Source organism: Columba livia, chromosome 4 (genome assembly GCF_036013475.1).
Source record: "Columba livia isolate bColLiv1 breed racing homer chromosome 4, bColLiv1.pat.W.v2, whole genome shotgun sequence".
NCBI classification, from domain to species: domain Eukaryota; kingdom Metazoa; phylum Chordata; class Aves; order Columbiformes; family Columbidae; genus Columba; species Columba livia.
This window is the reverse complement of record NC_088605.1, coordinates 52986138-52997555: the sequence shown is the minus strand read 5'-3', so window position 1 is coordinate 52997555 and position 11418 is coordinate 52986138. Positions and strand designations below refer to the sequence as shown.

At 40.7% G+C, this 11418-nt stretch overlaps 1 protein-coding gene and 1 long non-coding RNA gene across 6 annotated transcripts in view; one reads left to right on the top strand and one right to left on the bottom strand.

The window, feature by feature from the left end:
- The window catches only part of ANTXR2 (ANTXR cell adhesion molecule 2), a 121159-nt gene that overhangs the window by 23880 nt on the left and 85861 nt on the right, over positions 1 to 11418 (top strand). For all 4 annotated transcript variants that reach the window (XM_065061693.1, XM_065061691.1, XM_065061692.1 and 1 more), the window contains exons 8-10: positions 4565 to 4625; positions 5717 to 5812; positions 11235 to 11304. In XM_065061693.1, the coding sequence (XP_064917765.1) occupies positions 4565 to 4625; positions 5717 to 5812; positions 11235 to 11304 (227 nt within the window). The remainder of the gene's footprint in view (positions 1 to 4564; positions 4626 to 5716; positions 5813 to 11234; positions 11305 to 11418) is intronic.
- Positions 1 to 11418, bottom strand: part of LOC135579376 (uncharacterized) — a 104584-nt gene that overhangs the window by 25322 nt on the left and 67844 nt on the right. For both annotated transcript variants that reach the window (XR_010472353.1, XR_010472351.1), the window contains one exon: positions 8804 to 8917. This is a non-coding gene — a long non-coding RNA (uncharacterized LOC135579376). The remainder of the gene's footprint in view (positions 1 to 8803; positions 8918 to 11418) is intronic.

Below are 11418 nucleotides of genomic sequence, written 5' to 3'. Positions count from 1 at the left end.
TAGGCTACTAGCCCAATCTAGCTCAAAATGACTAAAACAAACAATAGTACAACACTGTTTTCACTAAACATTCTTCTGAAGAGTTTTACAACTTCACACTGGGATGATGCTCGACAAGGTATCAACTTACTAGAGAAGGGACTAACTCAAGAACATTGTTCCACAGCATCATTAGGATGAGGGACAACAGGCATAGACTGAAGCATAGAAGGTTCCATCTGAATATGAGGAAAAACTTCTTTCCTTTGAGGGTGACAGAGCCCTGGAACAGGCTGCCCAGAGAGGTTGTGGACTCTCCTCTGGAGACATTCAAAACCCACCTGGACACATTCTTGTGCAATCTGCTCTGGTGAATCTACTTTAGCAGGTGAGTTGGACTAGGTGATCTCCAGAGGTCTTTTCCAACCCCAACCATTCTGTGATCAGACAGTTCCATGTGGCTCTAACTCAGAGTTTCCACACCCCGCATAGACACACTGCTACAACTATGAGCTCAAGCAGCTCAGTTCCTGCCTACCACTTAAACAGATGCTCCCAAGCCCCAGTTGTACCCGTGTGTGCCATTCCCTGATTAGCACTTAGTGGGAGATAAAAAGTGTAGGCAATCCCTAATCAGGAAACAGCTGACAGAACTTGAATATTACAGCAGGCAATTAAAAGAGACTTGGTCTACATGCACAGATTCAACTGAGACTAGTAATGCTAAAAGTAGTTTTAAATGCTCTTATGTTACCAGGGCCCTCTCAGACACTATTTGCAAGTTAGCTGTAGTGTGTAATAGAGCCATCTTCCCTTCCTGCCCCCTTCTTTCAGTACATTTTATCAAATGAAGTATCTGTGTTCTGCAGTCACTATTATAGGCTTGTAGGTGGCTAACTTGTGTATATTTACCACTTATCTTGATAAAGGGCAGAATTAAAGGAGATGCAGCTCTTCCTGATGCAGGTTTCATGGTTAACTGAGGCGCTTGGCACTTAGAAAAAGCACATCCTCTCTGTGTGTCAAACTAAAACATAGCTTCTCCAGTTTTAATTATGTTTGTAGTTTGCCATGGTTCCTAGATGTGCTCTCCTCACAGCTAGTTGAATGTATTTTTCTTACTAGGTGTTTCATTTATAGCATCCCTAGAGAAAATTATAAATCCCACATTTGGAAGGGAGTGACAAAAGAAAAGGGAGTGGAAGTCTCCAGAAAAGCCACTGTTTTGAGTTTGTTTTTAAACTAGCATTTAAGGCTTTTTTAGTGCTGTTTTGCCATGTTTCTGAATTGTACAGCACACATTTTGCAGTGAGTGTATGCATGACTGGCTGGCAGTGTATCAATAGGCAGTGCTCCAGGCACAAACTCAAGAGTGCAATGAGCGGGAGCTAATACTGCTGTAAATATATTTTTGCACACAAACTGTGGAAGTGATTATATTGCTCTGTCAGCATGTTTGTCACATGTCTTGCCATAAGTGAGTATAGCAAAGAAGATTATTTTTTAAAGGTGAACATTTTCTTCCTCTTTAAGATGCATTTGTTTTATTGCAGTACATACCATTTTGTTTATGGAACTGTGTTGTCTTCCCTTGTAAAGAGTCAAGCCAGCTTGATTCGGGATTGGCTTCCAATGAACAATGATGTAAACAAAGAGGAATATGTTTGAAAGTGAACTGTAGGGTGTAAAGGTCACCAGTGACTCTGCAAATACTTAGTTGTTCCCAGTTATTAATAGCATGCCAAGTCTGATCAAAATGTGTCAGAGCTCTCTTCTTCTAGCAGTTTATGATTATCCTAATCCTTTTACCAGAAAGCAAACACACATCCCTATACAATTTTCTAGTTTCAGGACAGTAGACTTAAAAGTAGTTATAGTGATTCAATAAATAATCCAGCTGTGCTGATGACCTGCCCCAAATTCTGAACTCAGTGTACAGTTTCAGGGAGGAACAGATGTCATGGGAGTTATGATTTATGGTGCTGACTGCTGCCAAAAACTTTTGAACTGCATACTGGGACTAAGCAAAATCAAATGGTGCTGTGAAACAAACTGACACTTAGCGTATTTTGTTAATTGTTGATGTACAGTTGGGTTGCTCATGGCTTCTTACTAGTACATTGTTCTCACAATTTCTTGGAACATGAAATTCATTAAAGTGCTGGAAGGGAAAGTTGTTTTAGCCTGCATATAACACTATACCGCATGGTACAGCTCTGTTCCACAGTTATGTTCTATGTGTATGGTAGTCGAAAAACTTTAAAAGCTGCAGGAGCCGTACTGCTTTACTGTTCAAATTCTAACAACTTTTAAGAAACAGTAGCAAGAGTGAAAAGTGAGGCAAAGCAGAGCTGGGCCGAGTTTGTGTCAAGTTAAAGAGGCACTGGAAAATGCAGAAGGCACATTTTCTATGGGAAAAAAAATGTTTGCATAAAGCAGTGGCAAGATTAATGACACAGCAAAATTCATAAACAGAAGTGGAGTTTGCAGAGACTGTAAACCACTAATAAGTCTTATGCCATCTCATTACTTGGCTGCCTTTTTGTAACTTATTGCAGGTAGATCTGCCTTTTGTATGCTAGTGTAATTATTTGTGTAGGTGCTTTGTTTCTGCAGCTTAAATCTAACAAAACTAGAACCTGTTTTTCAATTCAGACACCTAAAGGTTATAAACTGACAACATTTCTGTAAAATATCACTAATTGAATTAAATGTTTATAAAAGATGAAAATGCTAAACCACTTATATAGGAAGTGGTCTGTGAAGATTATGCAAGCCTTTGGGAACCTTCTAGTGGGAAGTGTGTGGAAATACACGCCACTGACAAAGACTGATATGGATTTTAAGTACTACTTAACAACCAGGTTGCTCAGAAAGAAATTTTTTAGGTTAAAAGTGGTCTCAAACTGAAAAGTTGATGAAATGGATGGACTTCTTACTAGCATTTTAGGAAAAATTTACATGTGTTGTACTTGTTTGTGCCCAAGGAAGATCAAACTTCCCTTGAACACAAACTGTCTGTGCCTTGTAAACCTCTGAAATTGCTCAAGAGATGGAGATACATGACAATAGGACAGTGTCGTACTTAAATAAAAAATCTGAACCAGCTAGCTGGTTCAAGAGCTAAACAGTTCCAGTTTTGATTGCTGCACACTTCACTGCTGTTAGTGAGCTAGTAGAAAGCATTTGACAGTAACAGTTCAGTACATTGAGAGTCCTCTAAAGAACCGAGCCTCTGAAAACTGTGTGTGTGCCAGACTTTACAGGACTGTTGTGCAAGGAAGATGAATCTAATTTTCTGTATGGGACATCAAAGCCTTGATCCAGCAAGGGACATCTTTAACTGTAAGCCAGGATCTCATCCCACCATATTGAACAGAATATTAATGTGGTTAAAGTTACACATGCAGTTAAAGAATGCAATAGCTGGCTCACAGACAGAATTGGGCAGCGCAGCAGCTGATTTACAAGTGACCATTTTAGAAAAAGAAAGCTTGTATGACCAAATAGCATCCCAGCCTACATCAGTGAGTTTACATCAAAGATGACTCTGCTTTTGAGTGCCCATGGGGATATCTCAGATGCCTTTATTCTCATAACTTATGCTCTCGGAAGTATTCTGAAATGATTAACGAGAGAGGCGGATTAACGTTTCAGTAATATAAATAGGTATCACAGCTCCTTCCTGGACAACAATAACAAGGGAAACATGGGGCCCCACTGTGGGATAGACATTCTAGCAGTGGGAGGAGTATGACCTCACAATCAGATTCCAGCAATAGTTGTAGTCAGACAAGCTTGACCCATTCCTCCTGAGAAGCACCATTTTAGCCTGAAAAATGGTCTGCAGTTATCAACACCTGGGTGCTATTTATGACTCTGCTTAAGTGTCCATGAATAACTTGATCACTTGATGTATTTGTAAATGATAAAATGTGACTTGGCTGAAACTAAAGGCTAGTGTCTGGGACCTTGTAAGTACAAATAGTTCAAAGGTGTCTAGTTGCTCATTCACCTGTAAGAGTATTGGTTTGTCCCAGCCTTTTAGAAGAATATTCCCTGAATGGCTGGAGAATCAAAGCAGGCTGACTGGTATAGCAGTGAAAAAACCTATCCAGCATGGGATGTTCCTGTTGTGCTTTATGCAGAGCAGGATGCCAGCACTTGGAATAATTCGCACTTGGTTTGACCCACAGATTGTTGGAAGACTGCTTTTGACTGGATTAGATTTTGGATCACACTCCTTGTGACTAATTTTTGGCTTAAATTTTAGGATTGGGGTTCATGAAAAATTCAGGTTAGGAATCCTGGCAGAAATTTAAAGGCCAAAATCAGACATTAGTATGTTTTGAAGACTGTCCTAGATTTAACCAACTAATCCAAGTCTTAAGAATTATTAGGAGACTGTGCAGGTGTACAGAAGCTTTACGTGGTCAAGGCAATGTCTTACATTCACACTTAGGCAAATCAAGCCTGTAGTTGTGCATGTGCATCTTCTAGAGACAAGAGCTTGTTTTAAAATAATATTCCTCACTGAAACAACACTCTGAAGCCTATTTATGACTAGTTTCCTCCTTTGCAATAGGTTTTGAAGCAATCATGCACTGAGATTTTGTATTTGGAGCCATCCAGTGTCTGTGTGGGAGGTAAGTTTTTATAATTCAAAAATATTCAATTATGGGTCTACAATTTCCATATTTTACCCAAGGGAAAAGCCTACAGGTCTCTAGAATAAAACACCTCTATCTAAAAAAATCCTGAAGGAGTTAAGATTGATCAGATCCTTCTCTGTTGAATCACTTTTCTCCTCAGAAGAGCTGTCTTCCGGGGCCTACTTTCATAATTTAGGTAACTCATGTAAAAGTATGAGGGACATTTATCTGACATTCTCCCATTAGTCATGCTCTGCACTTGCCTTTGTATTCAAAGCTATGATATTTATTCTCTGACACTTACACACTGTTTTACCTGTGGTCACTGAGTTAAGTTCTGGGAATCTTGTTAACATATAAACCCTGCCCTGAATCTGTGGAGTATAAGCAGTAAACATTTGACGGCATTTTTGAGCAGCAAGTGGTAATACATTTATTAAGTAGAAGAGGTGCACAAAATTTCAAGGGCTTGTCTTCTTCCTGGGTTTCACAACCCACACATAATTTGAGACCAACTGAAATAAGATAGTTGCAAAATCTCCTTATTTTGGTGTTTTTATAAAAACAGGGATCATCTCAATGAAATCAGTGGCCTTGGTAAACAAAATGTTTTTACTCCTCCTCTGCACAATTCACAAATACTGTGGCCCTTATGCAACTTCCAGAGAAACAATACTGAGAAGGAATGTTTTCTTCATCTGGCACTTTAAGTGGTCTTGATCCAAATTTGGGTACTTGTCTTGTTATAAGACCCAGATTTCTAGTTTGTCACAGTAATCACTGAGAAACTGATTTTTACTGTGCAACTGAGACCCAAGGAATCCACTTACCCTGATCCTGTTGATTGTCAGAATCAACTTCCATTCTAATAGTGCCGCCTCAGTGATAAAAATTTGGGAACAAATCTTTGTTTTTCCTATAGTGACCTAACTGAAGAATTTAGTACCAGAGGTCAATTAAAAAGGTGACCTAAGTTTGAAGCATTACTACATTGTGTTTAATTTATTGCAGGCTGTGTTCTCCTTGTAAAACTTATTGCATTGCACTAAAGACTGGTGATTTTTTTGTTTTGTTTTTCTCTCCAGAGGAGTTTCAGGTTGTTCTTAGAGGAAGCGCTTTAACCCTTGGTGGAAAAACTGATGGTGTAACTTGTACCTATAAATTGAATGGAACTACAATTCGTAAGTATTGAAGCTGGAGATGATCTACCTTTATATTTCCTAATAAGTGAATTATTTTGCTTCTAGTTAACTCATTTAATTAAAATCTACAAAGAAAAACTATGAAAGAGCAGGAAAAGAGCAAAGCTCTGAGGATTACTAAGAGGATGCAAATTATTTCACATCTTGCTCAGTGGTTTGAATTGGCTACCAATTGTCATTAGCTATAAACTGTGACTGGTGTTTGGCAGCCTAGCTGGCTGTGTGAATTAGCATGGTGATAATTGTCTAGCTCCCAATGTTAAATAAGCAGATGAAAAACCCCCATAACTGCAGAACGTACCAACCAGGTGCCCCTTCTTGTAAGAAGACCCAGACTAAGACACAGGCCCTCTTCATGATCCCAAAAGGCACTATTTTCCAAAGTGCACTTTTTATCTCAGAGCATCCATGCCCATTCTGTCTGGTGTACCAGGTATGTAGCCATTGTGCTGTTGGTCTCAGGGGCATGGCAGGACATGGGGGCCCCTCCATGACATGGAGTCCTTTCCCTGGAGCTCCTGCTACAGCATAGAGAGAATAAGGCCAAGTCAGAACAGTTGTTACTATTTTATCCCTGTATTTTGATGTGGTTCATCAGCTCAGTGTCCCAAGCAGCACTTTGCTCCAGGAACGAGTCTCACTGTAACCAGATGCCTAACTGGACTCTATTTTCCTGACCGGTGGAAAGGAAATCTGTTTCCAAGTGACCATGGCATCTTTTACAGGCACTTTCCCTGTAGCCTTTTTTTTTTTTTTTTTTTTTTTTTTTTTTTTTTTGCGGGGGGGTGGTCCAGTTGGGTGGTTTTGATTTTTAATTATTAGTACTCACCATTGGCCAGATGTTACAATCCTTAGTTCTCCCTTTGTCAAACTATTAGTGTCATTGAAGAAATTCTTCTGAGTGGAAGGCTGCAGAAGTTAGAAAAGCTCTGAAAATAATTGAGATGTAGTGCAGACTATTTTCTTCTGTTTAAGTAAGTATGCTCATGGAGAATTTAACTTCCAGCCAAATATTCAGAACTTAGTCTTCTCTTGCTTAGTGTACTAACTCACAGCATGGCAGATGAAACATCATGCCAGAATTTGGATTAGTCTTCTTTTGCCGCCCTGTTCACTGAACTGGCACAAGGTAGGTGATGGTGGAAAAAGTGCCATTAATAAAAACATCTGGCATTTTTTATATCCAGAAACTAAACTGGATGGCTTGTATAAGTACATCCAAGTTCTTGTTCTAACCAGTATCCCTTAGAAGCAAGCCAGACTGGAAAATAAAAAGTGAACCTGTAGGGAAAAAAAAAAGCCTCTCCCCTCCCCCCCAGATACTAGAATGACCTCAGTTGGAAGGGACCCACAAGGATCATCAAGTCCAACTCCTGTCCCTGCATAGGAAAACCCCACAGTTCATATCATATGTCTGAGGGCGTTGTCCAGTCTCTTCTTGAATATTGACAGGCTTGGGGCCATGAGTACCTCCCTGGGGAGCCTGTTCCAGTGCTCCATTACCCTCTGGGTAAAGAACCTTTTTCTAATGTCCAACCTAAACCACCTCTGGTGCATCTTCCTGCCATTCCTTCAGGTTCTGTCATTGGTTGCCAAAGAGAAGAGCTGGCAATGCTGTGCTTGATGCACCCCAGAACACTACAAACCTGAGCTGTCTCTGCCCAGGTTGCTCCTCGTGTGCAGAGAGCAGGGAGGGCAATGCAAAACTCAGGTCCACCCACCTGGGTCCAGATCATCCAGTGTTGCTACTGAATTAACAAGCCCAGGTAAAGTGGCATGGCTATGCTGTCAGCAATCCCGTGCTGTATGGACCAGCCAGCCTAGCACCCAGCTAGCTCAGTCCTCCCCACGCCATGCACTGGTTGCATGGGAAATATGCCTTTGGACACCTTAGCCTCAGGTCAAGGCCAAATCCCAGCCCCTCCTGCTAAATGCATTCACATAGCTGGCTCAGGTAGTCCTTGCTCTGCCCTTCCCAGCAGGATTCGAGTGATCTTCAGAGGAGCAGCAGCTCCACAACACCCTCAGCCCCCAGTGCTGCCGGTACCCACTGGCCTGATAAGCAGGAAGAGTTCTGCACAGTCCATGCCTGTAGGTGGTCTGGTATCACTAGGAAAGAAGGTCCCTCTGGGGACAGCAGCTGGCAGAATGTACACATCCTCCTTGTATTCCCAGTTCCTGCACATCCCAAGTGTATCCAGGGGCTGGGATTATACCAACAGGGGGCAAGAAAAACAAAGCACCACGCCTCCCCCCCCCCCAAAAAACAAAACAAAACAAACCCAACCAAACACCACAAATGCCAAAAGCCTATTTTTTCCCTACCTAATGTCTGATTTTTATATTAGCATGCCTTAAATTCCTACCCAATTGAACATGTGCTTCCAGTTTCTTTCTTACTCTGGATATCATGTATGCTTGAATGGGCTGCCAATTTCTCCTGCCTGTTATATATCTAAAATAATTTGAAAGAATAACAGAATAGCACAGTAGCTCTAGACAAAGGCAACCTATGTAAAGAAGTTCTGCTTGTATACTTGTATAAATTTCCCTCCAGTTTCAATTAAAATTGTCACCTTTGTTTCCTATGTTAAACTACAGCTTGCTTATTTACACTTGTTTTGTAAATTAGCTTTATAAAGCTAGAATTTGAAATGCTGTAAACTTACTGCTGCAGTTGCATATTTATTATCATGTACATATTATCATGTACATTTCTTACTTGAAGAAGTGGGGAAATAGACTAGTTAAGTTCCAGGTAAATAAAATTAGCTTCCCACTATCTAGGGTACATAGTTACATGACCTGAAGTTAATCAGAACTCTAATTTCAGTTTACGTGTCTGGTTTACAAGTCATCAGGACTCCTCAGTTCTATTCCTGCTTTGTTCCTGACTTCTTGTTTACCATGAGCAGTCACTCCTCTACACCCCAGTCTGTCCATTGAGGAAATGAAAACAATAGCACATACCTTCTTCAAGTGAGTGTTCTGAGGCTTCCATCAGTATGGTTATGTTTGTAGTGGTGTTCATAGCATTCAAGATATCCTGATGTGGTGCATTAAGGTACTGGTGGAGATAGAGACCTACAGAATATGAGAGTTAAGGAGGGATTTAACCATTTTCCATTAGCATCACACATGTAAACTGGTGTTGTGCAGGTTTTTTTTTTTTTTCTTTCCTTCTCAAGTATGTTATTACAGAGCTACTACCACTGTCACTGATGGGCTCAGATTTGGCCAGCAGTGGGTCCATCTTGGAGGTGACCATCACTGGCTCTATTGAACATGGGGGAAACTTGTAGCAGCTTCTCACAGAAGCCCCCCCACTACCAAAACCTTGCCATGAAACCCAATACAGTTGGGCTCTCCAAATCCACTGAGAACAAGAGGCAGACAGTTTCAAGTTCTGCAGCAGCTCTAGGTTAGGTATTAGGAGAAGGGTCCTCACTGTAAACATGTCTCAGACCTGGAATAGGTTTCTTAGAAAGCCTTTTAACAGCTTAGATGAGTATCACTGAACAATGTCTGAAGCATGCTGCCTTTTTAAAATGACTTTTAAAATGTTTTCCAACTCTAGTTTCTCTAGTTCCCTGGTGGTGCAGTCTTTTACAGCTGTACAGTGTGTATATCTGCTTTGCCATGGTAGAAATAACTATACTGGGACAGGATGAAGCCCCCAAATACTTGCTAGCATCTAATGTGAGAACTTCCAACTAGATCTCTGGGCTGCCTTTTTTATTTTTTCCTTTTCTTTTCTTTCTTGGCTTCAGGAAAGGGTGTGCTAAAGCACACAAAGGGAGGGGAATGGCATAGTGATGTATTATATGATAATGATGTGATATATTTATTATTATATAAAACCACAATCTGTTGAATCTCCCGTATGGGGTGTCTTGCCAAAGGCCTCCTACAACCCACCCAGGTTCTTGTCTTCAGCAATGGACAACTGCAAATGTTTAGGAAGCAGTATAGGAAGAAAATAGGGACATTTAAAGTGATTCTTTCTTCCTCTGATATGAAAGCTGCTTCTCTACAGCTCTGTGCTGGGCTCCAAGCATTTTTGTCTCGAAGGAAACCTCAAAGAAAACAGTGGAGCTAGGATGGACAACAAGGTAGAAAGGACTTTTGGGCAGTAGCAGGAAGAAGGAAATGGTCCCCGGAAAACAAAAATTGTCCCTTTGTCATTGCATTATCCTTTACAAAAGAATCACCATGCTTTCAGCAGAACCCTTATCATTTGAGGGAGTAATGGAGGATACTTGCATGAGAACATATTTGAAGTTAGAGTTCCCCTTATTGATATCCTGGGCTCTGCTTTGGGACCAGCCTCACAATAAAACAGTATTTCGTCAGTTCTTCTGGTTTTAAAAGATGCATTTGGCATGTTTTTCTTTTTGCGTTTATAAAGAACCAATACCAAATGCTAGAAAGGAAACCTGCCAAATGTAGCTGTGGGATAGAAAAATAATCTATGAAACATACCATTAAGACAAAAACATATGGCAATGTGCTAATCCCTCTTCCCCACCTCACAACTAGCCCCAAATCTAGGCCAAGCAGTCAGTGCAGATTATAGCACATAAGAAAAGCTCATTTATGCCAACAGCTCCTCCTTCAGCTGCCCCTGAACTACTTGTATGTCTGCCTCTTCCCTAAATGCAGGACAGAGTCCTCTCCAAGTTTATCTGGCAGATCATTTATCTGCTCTCTCCCCTAAATCAGAAAATAGGGAATTCTTGCAGGAGCAGCTCCAGTACAGAAATGAACAATCCGACCGTGGGGATGTTTGGGACAGTGGTTCTGCCCCAAAGAGCAGAACTTTTCCCAGTTTACCAAATGCATGAGGTAAAAGAGCTCCCTCCTCTCCTTTTACAAGTGCAGAAAATGAGTGCTGTGCTGGACTCTGTGTTCTACAAATAGATGCTTTGTAAGCATGAGAGATTTGCAAACAGCTAGAGAGTCAAAAGCATGAGAAACACTGTAGAAACAGACACTCCAATCACAGCTGATAAAATAGCCCTTGAATGTAGTGTACATGGCTAGGCTAATTAGAAACAAAACTTCAACTTCAAAATTGTTCTCATTCTTTGAGAAAAAAAGCCTTGATTCTAGGAAATTCTCAGCATGAGCTGACGTGCATAAAAAGAAGCAATGTAATGTGGGCTCATACTCATGTGTAAAGTCAACGATGGATTTATATGTTCAAGATATGGCCTTAAAAAAAAAACCAACAAACCACTTTTTTCCCCTAACTTGGGCCTACCTTCTTTGCAAGTTCCAGACATTGCCAAACCAGTACCCAGCAGGCTGTGATAAGGGAAGGGACTTCATAGCATGTTCATGCATCAGCTTCTCATTTAAACAGCACACTATATTAAGCTCATGTGATTTGTTTTTCCAGATGAAAAACCAAAAACGGTGGAATCTGAATTTTTGCTCTGCCCTGCACCAATCTTATACAAAAGCAGCCAGTAAGTACTTCTATCATTTTGATAGAATTGGACTCGTTATTGCTGATGTTAATCATGAGGGGTTTTGCCTAGAGGCAGTCTTCTGTTGTTTTTATGGAGGGTGGTTTGTTGTTG